This window comes from Hemibagrus wyckioides, linkage group LG14 (genome assembly GCF_019097595.1).
Source record: "Hemibagrus wyckioides isolate EC202008001 linkage group LG14, SWU_Hwy_1.0, whole genome shotgun sequence".
Taxonomy (NCBI): domain Eukaryota; kingdom Metazoa; phylum Chordata; class Actinopteri; order Siluriformes; family Bagridae; genus Hemibagrus; species Hemibagrus wyckioides.
Genome location: NC_080723.1, coordinates 20,517,511 through 20,538,098, shown reverse-complemented (window position 1 = coordinate 20,538,098; position 20,588 = coordinate 20,517,511). Strand labels below are relative to the sequence as shown.

Here is a 20,588-nt window from a genome sequence, read left to right as displayed (position 1 = left end):
CCTGAGAGATGGTGAGACTAGTCGAGCATTGCAGTAGATTGAAGGGAGCATGGTGCAGTGCAATGAGGGTGCTGGTCTGTAGTGTTGTGCTTGTGTGTGATTGTGCCCTGCAATAGGCTGGCTAAATATGATTGAGGTGTCTCCTGCCTTGTGCCCTGGGCTAGGTTTTTCACAAAATGTATGGTTGGATTTGTATGTGGGTTTTAAATCCTCTTGAAATTTTGCTCATGGTGACACTTTCTGTCTGCGTTTTCTCTTCAGCTTCCACTGACCTTGGTGGATTAGCAACTACAAATTGCCCCCTCTGTGCAAATGTGTGTACAAGATGCTATAGACTGGTGTCCCATCCAGATTATATTCCTGCCTTGATTTATCAGGTTTTTTCATCCATAAGTTTACCTTAAAGGACACTTTCACTGCATTATTTCAACCATGGGGCACCTGTGCTGTGACAGTGTATGTCTTACCAAAGACTTCCGAGGAACATGGCAATACACTGATATCATATGCACTGTTGTAACTTACAATAAATAGATAGCAGGATCAAGTCCATATGAGGTTAAGGTATTATTGGTGTGGTGTGAACCTTTAATGCTATAGATAGTCACAGTGGTGTTTCTTTTAAACCTGTGGAGTTAAATGTCTGTTCAGGAGACACTTTTTACTTTAGCAAAATGAGAACTGCACAGGTCTGCTGAAATGTAAATATATGGACTGAACTAGATGCAGTTCAGCCTGATAAAGTCACATGTATTATCAATTCCTTTTATTTTGCATCCTACAGAAACTCTTTACTTACTTTATCATTTGGATTTTAATGCACTTATACAAAGGATTAAGCGTTTGATATACTTTATTCGTTTACCAATCAATAGAAGTCTCACTCTTAGGTTGGGTTCATTTACTTGCTTGGAATCACACTGACAAACTGGAAGCAGAAATTTTCAGAAAAGGTTTGGGCTCAGATAAACATTTTGGTTACAATAACATGGCTAATCAACTGGAGCAATGGAAACTTTGTGTTCTGTCTATTACAGTATTTTTGGCTGAACATTTTCAATCTTCTGTGCTGATTAAAATAAACGTCCTGTGAGAAAATGTTCTCAGTACTTGTTCCTAGTAATCACGCTACTCCAGAAACTGTAGATAATGCAGTACATATAATAGTCTGTATTACTTTATAAGTTGGGTATGCTGTATAGTTAATGGCCTTCTTGTAAGTAAATTTACTGCATCATTATCAGCAGCTTTTCCAAGCCTGTAAACATAGGACGCTTATTATCTTTGGAGATTAGTGGCTTCTCTTTGATAGCTCTAGTAATGACTTAGTTATGATGTGTATTGTATATTAGGCAAACAGTTTGATTACAAGAGCGCTTGATAACACACACCCACACACCGTCCCACCCACACGCACACAAGTTCCAAATAATCTGACCATGACATAGACAGATTACTTTTTTATTGTTTTAATGATTTAATTACTGATACCACTGTTACAGACAATGACTTTTCGTTCCCTTCAGAAAAAAATAAACATTGTCATCATGTTTTGGTGACAACAAAAGTTGTCTACTGTTCATTTATTATATAATCGGGTTAGTTTTTCTAGCATTTAACCAAGCAACTAGCATCCATACATCAACATTTTGATAAAGCACACAACTAGCGCATAGCAGTAATGATATTTCTGTACACTGGATATTTGTGACAGGAGTATGGGAAGGAACACATGGCCAGATGCAGAGTGTGGATTTATTGCAAGCTGGCTTTAATGCTGGTTTTCCTAATCACATGGACCATGTAGCATGATCTCTGTACTCTGTACAGTGTAGCACACATTCATTAATTGCTAGCAAAGTCAGTAATCTAACCATCTGTAGCATTGGTGCATCTTTAAAAAAATTATTTCATGACAGTTTGGCAGTATTTTTGTTTTACTTTCTTTCCAATCAGATTAGTGAATGTGATGATAAAAGTCAATCACATGGTTAATGTAGCTAATGTGATTAGCTAGTATTAGTTTTATGTAGAATATATATAGAGAAGTTTTTTTAGTAAGATGCAGGGCCACCACAAGCCACCAGAATATCTTCAATGCACCTTGGCAAAGACTCTGAAACTGTAAAACTGCATTTTTTTATTATGAACATTGATCTAAAACCTCACACAGGTGACTCAACTGATTTCTGGTGAGATCTGGTGATTAAACTGGTGATTAATCATTTTTGCACATCTTTGAATCATCAATGAATGAGTTCTTCATCACTGAATTATGAAATTTTCAATGTTTCAATGTTTCAGAGTCAGTTCATCCGCTGAAACTCTGCGAGAATATCGGTCTATACGTAGAGTATATAAGTCTATACATATATCCTATAAGTCTCACTGTAAATCAATACATTATTCTTTGGACTGATTACATTTATCCTTTTCTATTCTGATGGGAGAGGTTTTGTCCAGGATGACTCCACCCCCACTTACAGGATGAAAGTGTAGTAAATTATATACCTTCACATTCAGCACCCTTTATTAAATTATCTACCTTCACATTCTTAACCCAGTTGAAGACTTGATATTTATAGGATTATAGGATTTGAACTCAGACTCAACCTCTTTTTGAGAACTGTTCATTGCTCCATTACAGTTCCAGAGTTAGAGGTTGGATCTATGCCAAGGCTTTAACTTAACACATTTTATATCATTTTTCCTTTCATTTGTCACCATTCCATAGCTGGTATTAAGAGTACTTCAAAACACTGCCATCCAAAGCTCTTGAGAGAAATGGCATCTCATTTGAAAGACTGAAAATGGTTAGCTTTGTTCTAAGGTTTTTGCCGGATATCAGAAACAATGGTGGTGTTTATCCTTCACAGAAAAACACACACACACACACACACACACACACACACACACACTATATTCTTTTCACTGAATTTAATGAAATTGATTACTTCTAATGAGGAATCCATTTACAAATATATGTTTGTCTCTTATCTTAAATAGTCTTATTTGTGAACAAAGAAATCATTCCAGTGGTTAAATTAACTTGATCAGACAATCCTGAACCTCAGTAAATAGCATTAGTTATCTAGATAGCTTTGCTGGTTAATTGGCGTTTTGAGACATAAGTATTGGCCCCATGTTGGATACTGCGACTGTAAAACCCTTGAGTAAACACTCTCAGGTCCACGGATGCAGAGAAACTGTACACTGACTCAAACATCCTAACAAGCTGGGAGATGGATTTCTCTGCATTGTATGTGTGCAAGTCATGATACAAGCTTTTTTCTAAGCCTATTGTACCTGAATATTTAGCTACAGAAGTTACTGTTTATACAGATTTGCGGTCTACACCCAAGCTTCCTCTTCAGTTAAAGGAGCAGTTTTTAGTGTGGCTAAAAAATATTTTTATACCTATATGAATCACACAACATGCTAGCAAACACATGCTGACAAAATGTTAACTAACAACACACACACAAGAACACACACACACAAAGGTACTCACAACGACGCACTATAATTCACGCTCTATAACCTAGGTTTAGTGAGTCTAAAGTGGAACTGTTTGAACCATCATTATTTAGTTTGAAATGAACAATAAATATGACAAACTGTATAAAAACTATACACCTAATCATCAGCGGATCCAGGAAGAGAGGTGATGTGGTGTTTAGCAATGCTGCTCCACCAGGTGTTAGATGTTGTCCTCGAACGTGTGCAGATAGGTTTTCAGAGCGAGTGTCTTTGTGAAGGGCAGCGGGACCGAGCGGTAGAAATCGAGTCCGGTGAGCAGTTCCACGTCGCGTACACGAGCCGTGTGAGTGCGCAGGATCCCTTCCACCCAGTGAGACGGCTCCTCCGAACTCTGAGAAGGAAACAGCAGCAGAGGTCAGAGGTCAGAAACAGAGTGCTGAAAGTTAAGTAGGAAACATTTGTTCATGGAGATTCTCAAGCAGCTATTAAGTGAGAAAATGGACTGAAACTAAGATCAGATTTTTTCATATGTGGTTCTCAGTAGCACTTTTAATACTGCATTTAACCCTAGATTCTAAACCTTGCTTTTCAACCCCCTGGTTAAGGAACATTTCACAGGTGTATTTTAATATGTTATGAACCCACAGTTATGGAACTCTGCTCTGAAGCAGGATCAGCATGAATTTTACACTGTTAACCACACATCACAGTGTGAAACATGTACAGTGTGAAACCACATGGTGTTAGAATGTTACACCTAGTCACTTAGCAACAGAATCAAAAACCGAACGTTTTTGTGATCACGAACTGATCGTGTTTCTCATATAACACAGTAAAACTTAACAAAAATGGCTTAGTAAATAGAGTCAAGTGACAAAAATCGCAAACATCATGGAATTGCGAGCTGTAGCAAGTAGAAAGTACATCATACTGAAAAATCTGTGAAACCTGAAAAGACCAAAAAAGCTGTGAAGGATACACAAATATGCAAATATGAAGAAGGTTGGGGCAGGGTTTAGGAATGTACAGTGTGAAACAGGAGATTATGAAGAGCCAGGATTCACTGTTAACCCTGAGTAAAGTATGGGCAGATTGAAACCTCAAGCTACACAACCCAGGATTCTGTTTAGTTGTAGTTTACTATGACCCAGGGAACTATTTCACGTGTGAAAAGCTCTAATGATATACATATTCAATCCACTGATCTACGACCAGTCCAAAGTTCATGTCTGGTTTAGTTTGATCACTTATTTCAGTGCTTGCTTCGATCCTACACCCACATATCTCTCTAGCACATGTGGACCAATAATAACTATAACTCTCCAGACATTTCTATGGCATTTGGGGTAATACATCATGTTTTTCTTAATCATCCTTCATAGTTCATTAAAATGTTCATTCTTCTCCCACAACCATACATCTCTCATAACAGTGACACAAGTTCCATCTTCTCCAGAGCTAAATTTCTTCTACGCAGAGGCTTGGAATATAAAAGCGGTCATAAAGTAATAAACCTGCCAACATTTCACAACCTTCTTTGGTAACACGTTTCAGCTTTATTTATAAGGTTAATGTTATGCTTGTGCTAAGTTCACATAAGAGAGCCATGCTGCTCTGACAGCTAGAAACAATGACCAGAGATGTGTGGTCAGCTATTTTTAGGATTTTGTCTCAGAGGGAAATCATTTGCTCATTAGAGCCTCAACTCCCGGCAATGTAGTGAATATATCTGTAGTCTTAAGTTACATTTAGATTGTGAACATAGGTATGTGATCTCATAGCATTTGAATACATGATAACCTGCCATGTCTGTTCAGTGAGTTTAAATCCCAACCATCTCACGGCCAGGAGTCCTGGATGGCATGGATATCATACTGTTTCCCTTGGCAATTTCATCACCAATTGTGGGCTCCTGTGAACTCATGCATGTGGAAGAGGGCAGATAGCACTTTCCTACCACGTTCTGAGACACAGCAAGGGGCTGGATTCAGGCTTTATTCTATTTAGCAAGAAAATGGGGAAGAAACATGGTATGTGTCCCAAAATCGCATACAGTGTTATACACTATTCTACGACACTGTGTAGTATCCCAACAAGAAGAAGAAATGCATTTCAAGTACCACAAAACCAAGTGTGTAATGCTTACAAAGGCGAAGAGGGGGTGGAGCTACCAGGTGCTGACGCTGGATGAGAATACATTTCAAGATGGCTGAAACATTCTGATGGGCATGAAATCTTTGAAAATTGCCTTTTAAATTAGCTCACATTGTGTAGTTTATTTTCCAATATTTAAAAAATTCCACTAAACTACTGAAGGGACATCGCATTACGTGTGTTCAAGTCAATCGCCATTGACTAGGAAACGGCTTCTACTTCCTGTTAATGGAAAACAATTAGTATTCCATTTGAGACTATAGAACCCTTTTAAAATTCATACTCTAGATGCTAGCATATATAGTGCACAGTGTGTAGTGTGTAGGATGTCATTTGGGACGCAGCTATAGTTTAGAACAGATCTGAGACATGAATTTATTAAATTTCTGAATTAAATTCTGAATCTGAACTAGATGTTCTAAATATTTTCTATTTGCTTGTATACCCAACTTTTGTAATTAAAAACTACCCTGACCCTCTTTCCATAATATCTCTTTCCACATCCTTTGGATCCTCAACGCTGTAAAAGGTGATGACCCTAAAAAAAACACTGATGGATGAATGATGTGGAAACGATAACACTGTTTTCACTATTTTCTTGTTTCTGGGAAATAAGTGTTATTTCCCCATTCTTTGTAACCCAAATAAAGAGAAAAAACCCATCTTAGCCATGAAAGGTTGGGTTAGTTTTGGGCAGTTATTTTTTATTAAAAAAGGCTAATTTTGAGGTTTTCATTCTCTTAAAAGCCCAAACCCAAACTTCAAGGGGCTTAATGGCTATTTTATTTTTATTATTTCTCATCAAGAGTAATTGGAAAATGTCATTCACTACCCAGGAACAAAAATCGTGTTACATAGTGTAATCAATTCTACAGGACTGGGTACAGGAAGTGGGGGAGGATCAGCAAGAACTCATGAGACCATGGAAAATTAAATGTAAAAGTGACAGAAATTTCAGGAATATGAAGATTCCAGGAATAATAATATTTAATACCCAAAATAAGCATATCCTGGTCAGGAGTGACAGGAAACAGTGGAGCGCACACACACACAGGATGCACAGTTAGTGTTTGTTTTAGTGTAGTGTTTGTGTTTCTTTAAGTCTGCTGTTTCATACAGTAGGTTTTGTTACACTTGATAAAGGAATCTTGTTTAGTCACTGTTTTGAGAATTGTGCTTTATGGAGTGTAGCACACAGTGTTTTCAGATAAAACATTTCCATAGAAATGTCCTGAGGTATGCAAGCAAGGTGAAACAGAGGTGAAAACATTTCTGTGTAATGGTTGAACTAGAAATTGTTACTACATATTCAATCTAATCTATTATTAACGGAGTCTACAAATACTGAAGTTTCTACATATTATATCCTCATTAAACAATTTCTCTCCTATAGATTAAACAGTAAGATTAAACAGTAACCAATTTGCTTGCATTTCAATAACTTCAGCCTTGGAAATCGAGTAAACATTCAATTTCAACAAATTTACCCTCAACTACAGTACAAACGATGCATCCGCCATGAGGATTCCACCATGTTTTCTGACTGACACGCCCCCAACTCAGGAGATCAGACCCAAATTTTTCCTGATTGTAATTTATGACTTTCTGGTAATGTTCATGTGCGTTCAGCTCTTAAAAAGTTCTTTCAGATATGACTTGCCTATAAACGTACCTTCAGAATTCATTCATCTAAACTTATCATATAAAAAAGCCTAACCCTTGCAGTCTAAATGACTGTCTTGACCAAGCTCTACTGACTAATCAGAAATTTCATAAACTTTACCATAACCATAACATGAGCTCCATCAACCAAAATCACAGGAAACAGATTATCTGGATTATATTTACTCTGTATGTTTGCGTGTGTCTTACATTGCAGCTTTCCGAGTTATCTGGTCGGTGTGGAAGGATGAAAGAAACCATAGAAATGGATTCAGCACACTCCTCCTCTGTTGAGTTAAGTCGTTCACAGCTTGCTATTATAACGTAAAAATGAGTGGGGACCGGGGAAGAGTCGCCTTCGTGTCTGCAGAAGACACACACAAACAGTTATGGAACAAACATATAACACTTTAATGCACTAATTACCAGAGTAAACTATAGGTCTGGAGGTTTGTGTGTGTGTGTGTGTGTTCCTTACTCTCTGATTTTCTCCACTGTGTCTCTGAGTCCATCTGAGTCATAGTCAAATATGGGTCCAGTCACAACATTAATGATGTTCCTCTCTTCACTGTAGCGCCTCAGTACTGTCTTCTGCAGGTAACTCCATATTCCTACACACACACACACACACACACACACATGATGTCTATTACACTTGAATGGTACACCAAAAATGCTGAAATTATTGAAATGATGTCCAGCTCATTTTGGGTAATACAAGTGTATTATACCTTTCAAAATGGCCGCTGTTTGTAAATAAAGATGCAAAAAAAAGTGTTTTTATTCCTGTCTCTTACACTTCGAAGATGATCATCAATCATGATATTGTTTATATCATTAATAACAAATGAATATCAGGTCCCCCGAGCAACCATTTTATCATCCTACACTTCCTAGAATCATGGACATTCACACTGTCACGTCGTGTAACGCCACGTTTCATCAAGACCAACAAACATGGCTGCCACGGACTTCCATGCTCAAAGTCACCAGGCTTTAAAAATGTTTACCTGCATTTAATTATGTCTGAGAAGATTCAGCTATGATGCAGGCACGTCTGTCTCCCATGCAGGGGGATTCCATCTTTTCTGCCATAAAGGACCTGTGGCTAGGCCAGTGCCACCTAGGGGCACAGGGTGCTCGGCACATGGCAGTAGTGGCTAAAGCTGTTCCTTTGGGTATGCTATACATGAGACTATTTCAACTTTGGTTCAGGAGCAGGGTTTTTTCGCCCCTGCAGACACTCTTTTCAGGGTCATAAGGGTTACAGGTCACACGCTTTGTACACTTCTTATGTGGACAGACCCCAGTTTCTCGCCTTGGGACCAACTTTTAGGATGCCTGCCTCTCAGGTTGGTGAGCAGTCCTAGATCCATGGCATTTGGGAGGGCTCCTGTCTCTCATGGGACACAGATTGCCTGAAGATGCAGGCTGAGTTTTAAGTTCTGAAACACTCCTGAAACTCAGGGGCTACCATTGGTGGCCCATTCATCAATCATTAGAGTGGTCTGTGTTGTGCTAGGTTGATGCACCAAATCTTGCCCTAGGTAGAGACCAGATTTCTCTCACGGAGAGTAATTTAGAATTTAAAATGCTCTGTTAGTACAGTGCTAGAGTTCCAGCAGACATGTCTCTTTGAGGGCCTATCACCCTCTACATTGAGGTATACATGGCAGCCATTGCTGTGAGTCACATCCCTGTTCTTTGGTCTCTCACTTTCTGCGTGGTGTCAGATGGCTAAGGCTTTCCTGCAGACCATGTCTCCCCTCCTTGGAACTCTCAGTGGTCCTGTAGTGGCTTCTCTAAGCCCCCTTTGAGCCCTTTGAATCAGTCTCTGAGGAGTTTTTAATCCTGGAAACAGGACTGCTCTTAGCCAGTCATCTAGTCTTTCTGCAAGCCTTCTGCCCTCTGCCCACGCATCAGCCAAGCAGGAGAGACTGCACCTGATGTGCCCAGTGCAGGTTCTCAGCACTTAAGCACATTGCTCAAGTGCAGGGTGTAAGTCCTTTCCCTTTTTGTCTACTTTGGTGACTGCAACAAAAGCAATCCGGTCTTCAAGCATGCTATGTTCAGTGATCAAATAAATGTTTAAATAGCATTTATTCTGTATTGCGTTATATTTTTATGCTAGTAAGTGGTGTTAAAAATTAGTCTCCACATTAATGAGCCAATGTATTATGATGTGGGATGTGGTGGGCTGCTGTGGGCCAGGAAGTCCAGGGCCAATTTTTGGTCCCAGTCCGCCCCTGCACCTTTGTAAGTGAAGTAGGTGCTGGTGGGGTCTCTTTTCAGCTTCTCATAGGTGTGATAGTTCTCTAGAAGTGTGGTGACTCTGCTAATACCCTCTACTCACTCTCCTTCTCTGTGGTTGTTACATCCTAACAACTCGCATTACTCCTAAAGCCTCCCCGCACTCTCACCTTCCCCTTGTTCCATTAACAATGCTATCCAAGGAGGGGAGAATCCTTGACCTGGGAGGATCTATTTGATTATGTATGTTTGGTTTGAACACTTTATAAGCACCTGGGTTTCAGTTGCGAAGTATGCACTACATTCCCTGGTGTTTGACGCTACTAAGCCTGTTGATAATTAATCTGATTTTCTGATTTTGTTTTGTTATTATGATTTTTTTTGATTGTTTGTTCTCAACATTGTCTTTACCTAGCCTTTGTGGATCTGTCCACTTCTGTTGAACCGTGACCTATGGATTGTTCTCTGTTTCTTTCTTTTACCACTGTTCTTAATTTTTTGCCCTGCGCTTGCATCCAAACCTTAGTGTCTGCTTCATGACACATCCTGCAAATCAGCATTCTATTAATTCTGTATGTAATGCAGTTGCATTGTTTGAACACCAGAGGAAAGTAAAGTCTATAAACAGGGCTTGACGAGTTTAAGTACACACATTCTTGCATGGTTATCCTCAGAGATCCACCTTGTGAAGTCCAATAGACAAGTTTTTAAGGGTTACATTATACATTTTACATTATATGATTAGACAGTCATGTTCGATAGAGCTCTCAAAAAAAAAAAGACACTAGATTTACACAGTGAAAATTAAAACATACTCACTCTTAAAGGCAGGGTACATGGGCACAGTGTTGGTGATTAAAGAAGCATCATGAGTGGATTCAGGAGTGGTCGAGTAACCTGCAAAGAAACAAAAAACAAAATATATACTATATATATCTATACTTTAGTCATTCAATATATTGAGAGAGAGAGAGAGAGAGAGAGAGAGAGGCACTAACCAGGTGGGAAAAGGAATCCACGGACGATCTTGTGATCCTGTTTGTTGAAGTCACAGGTCTGTGTGTGCTCAGGAGGAATTCGGATGTCTGCTCTTACACACTCGGAGCGAGGTGAAGCAGTGCTCTCGATCTGCAGAGATAAACAGGACAGGATGTGTGTTTTACATTGTCCTTGAAAAACTTTGCCTGTGTTGCTGCTTTTCATAAATAGATAGATAGATTTGTTCTCCTCTGTCGCCCATGGTGAGTTAAAAAAATATATATTTTATTTAGTTTGTGCGGTTCACTGCCTCTGGCTACTCCGATTATCCAATCAAAGGACGGGAAATTGCTGATGTAATCGTATGCCTGCCCCAGTGACGCCAACTCGAAATCTGATTGGTTAATGTAACAATTTCATTGCCACTTATTTTAAGCTACGGGCGCCTGCACTATTGATTCTGAAGGCCTTAAGGCAGATTTCTTTCACCCTGGCAACACATGATGTCAGTCACTGGCTGAAATATGATTGGATAAATACACTTATCATAAACATACACTACTGGAAACAGCACAACAAAGGGAAAAGCTAAGAAATTTAGAGAATAGACTATTGGGAATAACTTAATACACATTCATGGAAAAATATATTAAATATATAATATAAAAATATATAATATTAAAATGCAAGTCAGTGATTCAGATCACTGCTGTTCAGGCCAGCAGAGAAGGCCTTGCTGGCCCTGACGGCCAACACTGATAGATTTAATTAATGCAAGATTTTAGACTCCTCCCATGTCAGCTGTAATATGTAATATTTACCAGCGGTATGATGGTGAATGCAGTCCACAGGGGCATGTGCAGCTCATAACTGTATGCGCTGATGTAGTTCGAGTGATGAAGTAAAGAGTATGATGTCTGGAACAAAACAGCTGGACGTCCAAACAGCAGGTGAGTCACATCTGTAACACGCAGGAATGAGTTTTAAAATGATAATGAGATGCTTCACTAAACTACCTCAATGGAGGAATTTCACACAGCATGATTTAGAACAGGGTCTTATTCAGGATAATGGAGGGCTTAACTGTTTAAAAAAGCAGTGATGTCTGTGAAAAATCCATCAGTGCTCTCCTCAATCATATTCTGTGAGAGATAAACAGAAAAAAATGTGAATAAGAGTGTGTATTTGAACAGCAGTGTACAAAGCTTCGGTCTGCACAGGGTCATGTTTGTAACAATGTCATGGCTTCACAACTTCTGAACTTTTTCTATCTAGCAGCTGGTTTACAACTGCTATTCAGCAGGAATTGGCAGTGAGAAAACTGAGAAGAAAATAAACAAATAATGAACGTATGCTAGTATTACTGCAAATGTGTAATGGGAAAAATTGGGAATGTCTAAAACATACCAGTTTACACTGAAGATTAAAAAAATGGCCAAGTGGTGCAATGCATTTTCTGTCCATCAGAGTGACACTAAACTGATGCAGCATAAGCAGTGGATATCATGAGTTCACATGGCTAAGAAGAAGCACATGCTAGCTAGGTAATGTGTAATGGATCATAACTAATGTCAGGTGACAGAAGGGCTTTTCACACTTGAAATTGTTAACCCTGGGTCATCTTAAACTCCGGATAAACAGAATCCTGGGTTATCTGTAATCACGTTTCACACTGCTAATACTATACCTGGGGTTAACTGTTGATCCTGCATATTCTTTAACAGACGTTTCACGCTGTACATTCCTAAACCCCCGGGTTAATGGTCTTATTCGCATATTTGTGGTGTAACTCTCACTGATTGAATGAACAGCAGGCAACCTTTTTACACAATGTGCGTTTCCTGTTACTGACATGACAAAAGCCTTGCTGCTCAATTTCTGACTGGCTGTCTGTTGCCAAGCGTCCAGCAGCAACAAGCAAACACCGCTCCATTTCACACTGAACAAACAGCATCGCAATGTGGGGTTAACACTGCAAAGGTGTGCTTCATAACCCTGCTTTCAAATTACAGCTGTGAAACGTTTCTTTACCCCGGCTTAAAAGCGGTGTTTAAAACGATGATAACCTGGGGTTAAGCACAGTGTGAAAAGCCCTAGAGAGATTAGTTACAACAAATAAACCATGACATATAATCTAAAGTAGCAAAAACATACACACAGACAAACAAAGAGACTGTGAAAGACAAGAACTTGAATCACAGAAGCTTAAAACAGGAGGGAAAATGAAGAAGTTTAAACAGTGCACATAGTTGCCCTCTGGTGGTCAGGGAGGGGGCGGTCACATAGTGATTCTGACAGCTAGTGGGTGGGAATTGACTAAAGAGGAATTAATGAAAGAATGCAAATCCAAAAATATTGGCCAAGTGGATTTTTAGGTATTACATGCAGCCATTTGAAACCCTCAAAGGGACAGAAGTACAGTTGGATGCCTTCTTAATAGATTATATACAGTTACATTTATTCACAAGATACTGAGCTGTGTCACAGGTCCAAACAGCATCGTTGTCACACACACACACACCCACCCACCCACACTACATTTTTAATACTCTGTTATATTAAAGGCAGCTCATGGCTGAACCCTGAGGCATGCTGCAATAAACGTGCAACTCCTAGACAATGACTGAGTGTGTGTTTATTGTCGCTCAGAACTAGTACACAATATATACCTGATCATTCTGTAAGATTAATGTCTGCTTTCCTGCACACTTTATGATCATAATATTGTTGTCTCAGACAAGAGGTGTGTGTGTGTGTCTGTGTGTAAAACCTCATCATCGCAGCTGCAGCCCAGGTTGTAAAACGCTAGTGAAGCAGCAGCAGGCTCCAGAGGTTTTGGTGATGTCACTTCCTCTGGCTGTATAGGTGTGAATGGAGGGTCTTTCAAAATGGAGTTCAGACTGCCGTGTGTGCCATTATTAGGTGCAGGAGTCAAGCCCAGGAGGTCTACACACACACACACACACACACACAGAGTATATTAATGTTATTTTAATGCTCAGACTAGCAAGTATGCCAACATTCTGTGCAAATCAGGCATGATGTGGTAAAGTAACAAATCTAAATGATTGGCTTAAATGATCCATCTGACCTACGGTTCTTGATGGTGGTCTGACGTTTCTTCAATATCCCACTCGCAACTTTAGTACCTACCTGCACTTAGTTCATATTTCCTGTTTAGAAATAACTGCATAACTCTAGTTCCCCTTCGAGAAAACTTAACGCTGTGTCATAGCTGATGCTATGGGAACACTTCTATGTGTAAGTTCTGTCTGAAGCTCTGAGTGAAATCAGGAGCTGGCTTTGCGATTTCTCCCGACCTAGATGAAGATATAATGCTATCTGCATTGGACTCTGAGGAGCTTGATGAATACAACAAGGAGCATCAAATTGCCGCCGCATTCTGTGGTGTTTGAAAAGCTTCTGGAGGTGACCACACATGCTGTTGCTAAGCTTAGCATAGATTGGCATGATGAAAGGTTAGTGTCATCCGCTATGAGCTTGGCAATCTCATGCCATCTTCCACCTCCATGCAGGCATCTCCCATTTGTTTCCATACCTCCACACTAAAGGTGTTGAGGTTGTAGAATATTCTGCCTGACTGTTCTCCTCAGCCACTGTGACTATTCAGCCATTGTGGATTTTGATGAACAGGGGTATGTGGCAATGCCCTTCATTGGCTGCATGGGGAAAGTCTGCATTCCCATTGAGGCCCTGTCAGAATGAGTAAAGAGTCAACTCACTGTGCCCTGAGCCTTTCTCTTTTCCCTTCTGGATGGTGCTCCTTGGGAGATTCCCATCAGAAGGGGCCTCCTCTCTCAGGTGCATGGGCAATTCTCCACCCCCGCCCTGAGATTTAGAACCTCTGGTCTGGCCCCTCAGGGGGACGAGCTCCTAGACTCCTTTCTCCTAACCGAGGTTGTGGAGACTATTTTGAATTTTTCCCTCTGGTGTAATGGCATTGTCAGGATCTAGTTCACTGCCCTGTTAGTACTGTGCTAAAGTTGACAGCCATTGCTGCAAGTCACCTCCTGCAGCTGAGGCTTTCCTGTAGCCCGTGTCTCCCCTCCTGGGACCTCTCAGTGGTCCTGGAGGGGCTTCTTCAAGCCCCCTTTGAGCCAATGGAGTCAGCCTCTGAGGAGTTTCTGACCCTGGAAACTGCTCTGCTATAAGCCTTTCTGCAGGCCTTCTGCCCTTCTGGATGGTGCTCCTTGGGAGTTTCCCATCAGGAGGAGCATTCTCCCTCAGATGCAGGGGGCAATTCTCCACCCCTGCTCCAAGGATCCTCTTGGTCTGGGCCCTGAGGAGGCCCTGCTCCTAGACTCCGGTCTGCCAACTGAGGTTGTAGAGACTGTATTGAAATTTCTCTGGTGTATCATCAGGATCTAGTTCAATGCTCTGTTAGTACAGTGCTAGAGTTCCAGCAGACATGTCTCTTTGAGGGCCTATCACCCTCTACATTGAGGTATACATGGCAGCCATTGCTGTGAGTCATGTCCCTGTTCTTTGGTCTCTCACTTTCTGCATGGTGCCAGATGGCTAAGGCTTTCCTGCAGACCATGTCTCCCCTCCTTGGAACTCTCAGTGGTCCTGTAGCGGCTTCTCTAAGCCCCCTTTGAGCCCTTTGAATCAGTCTCTGAGGAGTTTTTAATCCTGGAAACAGGACTGCTCTTAGCCAGTCAGCTAGTCTTTCTGCAAGCCTTCTGCCCTCTGCCCCACGAGTTGGCAGAGCAGGAAAGACTGCACCTGCTGTGCCCAGTTCGGGTTCTTGGGACTTACGCCTATTGCTCTAGTGCAAGGCATAAGTCCTCTCAATTTTGTTTGCTTTGGCGGCCGCAACAGAAGCAATCCCATCTCCAAGCAGCACCTTGTGCTGGGTAGTGGTGGTTATCTCCCAGGCCTATGAGGTGCACTGTGTGGCTTCACCTCTAGGGATTACAGCTTGCTCCACTAGGTGTATCGCCTTGTCACAAGTGGACACCCTGAGCGTCCACTCGTGCTTCCATCAGACAAGTAGAAGCTGGAGTTATGTGAGGTAGATGCCCTTTTATGGTCTTGCTGACAAGCTCCAATTCATCACATGACCTACCTGGCATTATTTCACACAGAGCTTCAGACACAACTTCCACATAGAAGTGTTCCCATAGCTTTAGCCAAGACGCAGCATCTCATTCCATTCTCAGGGAACTGGGTTACATACGTAACCTGGTGTGGTTTCCTCTTATCTCGTCATATCGAACCTCTCATTAAATGTGTATAGAGACATTATGAAGAAAAGTAAATCTTGGAAAGAAGTAACATTGGAGTTCATTGGTGCCTCCAAATGTAGCTTGCTAATACAGAACAAAATCCAGAATGTAACATGAATAATTTGCATTAGACGTATTTAAAATTTTGCTGCCAATGTTCCTCATCAGAACTAACAACAATACCATCAATAACAATAACACAGAATATGTGAAAAAATCAGCCCTCTCTACACACCTAGGAAACACCAGCAAACTGCCAGCTGCTAGTATGATGACCGGTTAAGTGGTTAAGAAAAAGTGAAAACAGCCAGATATCAAATCTCACCACACATTACGTTGTAAAGCTCGATATTCTCAAAAGGAGGAACTTCTGTCCTGAACTTGAAGCTCGGCCCGTATCCCAAAAAGATGGTCTGTGAAGAGGACAAGAGAGCTTGAGAAATAGTTTATTATTATTCACATCACTGCGGAACTGAACACACTCACCTGCATGCTGCTAATTATGTTATCAAAGCCGTGATCGCCAAAGTAGCCACAGCTGCCCGGTAACCGGTTCCTACAACACAAGTGTGTATAAGTGTGTGTAATAAAGGTGAACTGAATACATATAAAGCTATACTACTAAGTGTGTATAAGTGTGTGTAATGAAGGTGAACTGAATACATATAAAGCTATACTACTAAGTGTGTATAAGTGTCTATAGGTGTGTATAAGTGTGTAAGTATGAAAAAGTGTGTATAATCATGCATATAAGTATGTATAGGTGTGTATAGGTGTGCATAAGTGTGTGTAAGTGTATAAGCGTGTATAAGAATTTTAAAGTGTGTGTAGGTGTGTAGAAGTCTGTATAAGAATTTTTAAGTGTGTGTAGATGTGTATAGGTGTGTATAAGCGTGTATAAGTGTGTATAAGAATTTTAAGTGTGTGCAGTGTACTGGTATGTGTTATATATAGAGCTGAAATGGTGTATAAGTGTGTGTAAGTGTGTATAAGTGTGTAAGTGTGCATAGGTGTGTGTAAGCATGTATAAGTGTGTATAGGTGTGTAAGTGTGTATAGGTGTGTATAGGTGTGTGTAAGTGTGTGTAAGTGTGTAAGTGTGTATAAGTGTTTATAGGTGTGTGTAAGTGTGTATAGGTGTGTATAGGTGTGTGTAAGTGTGTGTAAGTGTGTATAAGTGTGTGTAAGTGTGTATAGGTGTGTATAGGTGTGTGTAAGTGTGTATAAGTGTGTATAAGTGTGTATAAGTGTGTATAGGTGTGTGTAAGTGTGTATAGATGTGTATAGGTGTGTGTAAGTGTGTGTAAGTGTGTATAAGTGTGTGTAAGTGTGTATAGGTGTGTATAGGTGTGTGTAAGTAACATCACTATCAATCTTCACACTGTTTTACTAACTTATATAGCTATATATAGCAGAACATAATTATATATAGCTTATTATAATTATCACACACACACACACACACACACAGATACCCAGTACATACATGGCGACGAGCCACTTCCTCTCCATGAGCAGGTGGACATCCTCTATCCTGCGGTTGTTGGCGTAGTGCAGCCGCTTGGGCAGGTGCTGCTTCAGATAGGCTTTAAAGTGCTGATTGGGCATCTTACACTGCAAACACACACACACACACACACACACACACAAACACACACACAAACACACAATGCAATGGGGTGATAAGTAACATCACTTAGCAATAAAAGAGATCTCTAACTTTCTGCACTTACTGTTAAATTGGCTACAAGTTCTTTTGGGTCATCTGAAAAACAAAACAAATGGCTAGGTAAGTAAGTTTGTGTGTGTGTGTGTGTGTGTGCGTGTGTGTGTGTGTTGTCTCTCACATGGCATGCTCTGGTTTTTGGGACGCAGTCTCCCAGATGATCCTGGGATTAGGGTGAAGTCATTAATGTTGAGTCCGTATGAGCTGAGATACTCTGTACGATCACAGTGGGCCTCCTCCATTCCTACACACACACACACACACACACACACACATGCCAAGATGCCCTCTGTAAGGCTACATTTAAAAGAACTTGATAAATATTGTGCTGATGTGTAATTATGAGTAAGTGTGTATAAGTGTGTGTATATAAGTGTGTACAGGAGTGTATAAGTGTGTGTATATAAGTGTGTACAGGAGTATAAAAGTGTGTGTATATAAGTGTGTACAGGAGTATAAAAGTGTGTGTATATAAGTGTGTACAGGAGTGTATAAGTGTGTGTATATAAGTGTGTACAGGAGTATAAAAGTGTGTGTATATAAGTGTGTACAGGAGTGTATAAGTGTGTGCAGTGTACTGGTGTGTCTTACAGTATGTATGAAATTGAATCTGTGCACAAGTGTGTTTAAGTGCGTAGTACCAGTGCCCTAGTGTGTGTTAGGTATGAAGCTGAAACAGTAAGTGTGTGTAGGTGTGTATAGGTGTGTATAAGCGTGTATAAGTGTGTATAAGAATTTTAAGTGTGTGCAGTGTACTGGTATGTGTTATATATAGAGCTGAAATGGTGTATAAGTGTGTGTAGGTGTGTATAAGTCCATGTAGGTGTAAGTGTGTGTAAATGTGTGTAAGCCTGTATAAATGTGTATAAGAATTTTAAGTGTGTGTAAGTGTGTGCAGAATACTGGCGTGTGTTAGATATAGAACTGAAATGGTGTATAAGTGTGTATAGGTGTGTATAAGAATTTGTAAGTGTGTGTAAGTGTGTGTGAGTGTGTGCAGTACCATGATCGCCCACTATGATGACATTTACACAGCGGTGCAGGTTCATCTGTTTCAGACCGTTCATCAGCTGACCGATGATGTTATCAATTTCTCTTAACGGGTTATCCAGCTATCCACACACACACACACAAACACACACACACACACACACATCATTTTACTTGCAATGATTCATGTTACAGTTTTGCTTAATGCTTTACATCATGCGATCTTACCTCGCTGCTGAGCGGCCCCAGCCTGTGTCCGAACGTATCGGGCTGCTCGGAGTGGACTGCGTACACATATGGCCTGAGAACAACACACTGATTTAATGTGTGTGTGTGTGTGTGTGTAAAACACTAATGTCATGCTTGGAAACTCGTACACAATGTCTACACATTCCTCTGATGACAATTTGGACTAGCTTCATATCTTTTTGTGCAGCCTTATAAGTATATATATATATATATATATATATATATATATATATATATATATATATATATATATATATATATATATATATATATATGTATACACTATATTGCCAAAAGTATTCGCTCACCTGCCTTGACTCGCATATGAACTTAAGTGACATTCCATTCCTAATCCATAGGGTTCAATATGACGTCGGTCCACCCTTTGCAGCTATAACAGCTTCAACTCTTCTGGGAAGGCTGTCCACAAGGTTTAGGAGTGTGTTTATGGGAATTTTTGACCATTCTTCCAGAAGCGCATTTGTGAGGTCACACACTGATGTTGGACGAGAAGGCCTGGCTCTCAGTCTCCGCTCTAATTCATCCCAAAGGTGTTCTATCGGGTTGAGGTCAGGACTCTGTGCAGGCCAGTCAAGTTCCTCCACACCAGACTCTGTCATCCATGTCTTTATGGACCTTGCTTTGGTCACTGGTGCACAGTCATGTTGGAAGAGGAAGGGGCCAGCTCCAAACTGTTCCCACAAAGTTGGGAGCATGGAATTGTCCAAAATGTCTTGGTATGCTGAAGCATTCAGAGTTCCTTTCACTGGAACTAAGGGGCCAAGCCCAGCTCCTGAAAAACAACCCCACACCATAATCCCCCCTCCACCAAACTTTACACTTGGCACAATGCAGTCAGACAAGTACCGTTCTACTGGCAACCGCCAAACCCAGACTCGTCCATCAGATTGCCAGATGGAGAAGCGCGATTCGTCACTCCAGAGAACGCGTCTCCACTGCTCTAGAGTCCAGTGGCGGCGTGCTTTACACCACTGCATCCGACGCTTTGCATTGCACTTGGTGATGTATGGCTTGGATGCAGCTGCTCGGCCATGGAAACCCATTCCATGAAGCTCTCTGTGCACTGTTCTTGAGCTAATCTGAAGGCCACATGAAGTTTGGAGGTCTGTAGCGATTGACTCTGCAGAAAGTTGGCGACCTCTTCGCACTATGCGCCTCAGCATCCGCTGACCCCGCTCCGTCAGTTTACGTGGCCTACCACTTCGTGGCTGAGTTGCTGTCGTTCCCAAACACTTCCACGTTCTTATAATACAGCTGACAGTTGACTGTGGAATATTTAGGAGCGAGGAAATTTCACGACTGGATTTGTTGCACAGGTGGCATCCTATCACAGTTCCACGCTGGAATTCACTGAGCTCCTGAGAGCGACCCATTCTTTCACAAATGTTTGTAAAAACAGTCTGCATGCCTAGGTGCTTGATTTTATACACCTGTGGCCATGGAAGTGATTGGAACACCTGATTCTGATTATTTGGATGGGTGAGCGAATACTTTTGGCAATATAGTGTATATATATATATATATATGGGGGGATTTTTAAAACCTGGTAACTCTGCACATTAAAAACCTTATGCTTGACGCATGATCTTTCTTCATGATCCTAATCCCAATGCACTCCAACACACACACACACACACACACACACACACACCTAGAATTCCCACACAACTTTCTAAACAAAGTCTGTATCTCTATTCGTATTCATTTAAGATGGAATTAATGTGGTTAAGCTTGTATGAAACAAGATGGCTAACCTTTCATCATCAGGCAGGTGGAGCCAGCGTAGCATGGTCAGAATCCTTCTCTCCAGTGGAATCACCCTATACACAC

The 20,588-nt window shown here is 40.8% G+C and overlaps 1 protein-coding gene across 1 annotated transcript in view; it reads right to left on the bottom strand.

Moving 5' to 3' along the window:
- Positions 1 to 1,453: 1,453 nt before the first annotated feature.
- enpp2l (ectonucleotide pyrophosphatase/phosphodiesterase 2-like) overlaps positions 1,454 to 20,588 on the bottom strand; it is a 33,060-nt gene continuing 13,925 nt past the window's right edge. Inside the window, exons 10-25 of the mRNA XM_058408163.1 lie at positions 20,513 to 20,578; positions 18,717 to 18,789; positions 18,502 to 18,610; positions 17,620 to 17,742; positions 17,506 to 17,537; positions 17,259 to 17,386; positions 16,260 to 16,329; positions 16,099 to 16,186; positions 13,295 to 13,470; positions 11,609 to 11,666; positions 11,346 to 11,485; positions 10,545 to 10,674; positions 10,366 to 10,443; positions 7,775 to 7,907; positions 7,507 to 7,660; positions 1,454 to 3,871 (exon numbers count right to left, since the gene is read on the bottom strand). Of these exons, the coding sequence (XP_058264146.1) occupies positions 3,701 to 3,871; positions 7,507 to 7,660; positions 7,775 to 7,907; positions 10,366 to 10,443; positions 10,545 to 10,674; positions 11,346 to 11,485; positions 11,609 to 11,666; positions 13,295 to 13,470; positions 16,099 to 16,186; positions 16,260 to 16,329; positions 17,259 to 17,386; positions 17,506 to 17,537; positions 17,620 to 17,742; positions 18,502 to 18,610; positions 18,717 to 18,789; positions 20,513 to 20,578 (1,729 nt within the window). The 3' untranslated portion in view covers positions 1,454 to 3,700. The remainder of the gene's footprint in view (positions 3,872 to 7,506; positions 7,661 to 7,774; positions 7,908 to 10,365; positions 10,444 to 10,544; positions 10,675 to 11,345; positions 11,486 to 11,608; positions 11,667 to 13,294; positions 13,471 to 16,098; positions 16,187 to 16,259; positions 16,330 to 17,258; positions 17,387 to 17,505; positions 17,538 to 17,619; positions 17,743 to 18,501; positions 18,611 to 18,716; positions 18,790 to 20,512; positions 20,579 to 20,588) is intronic.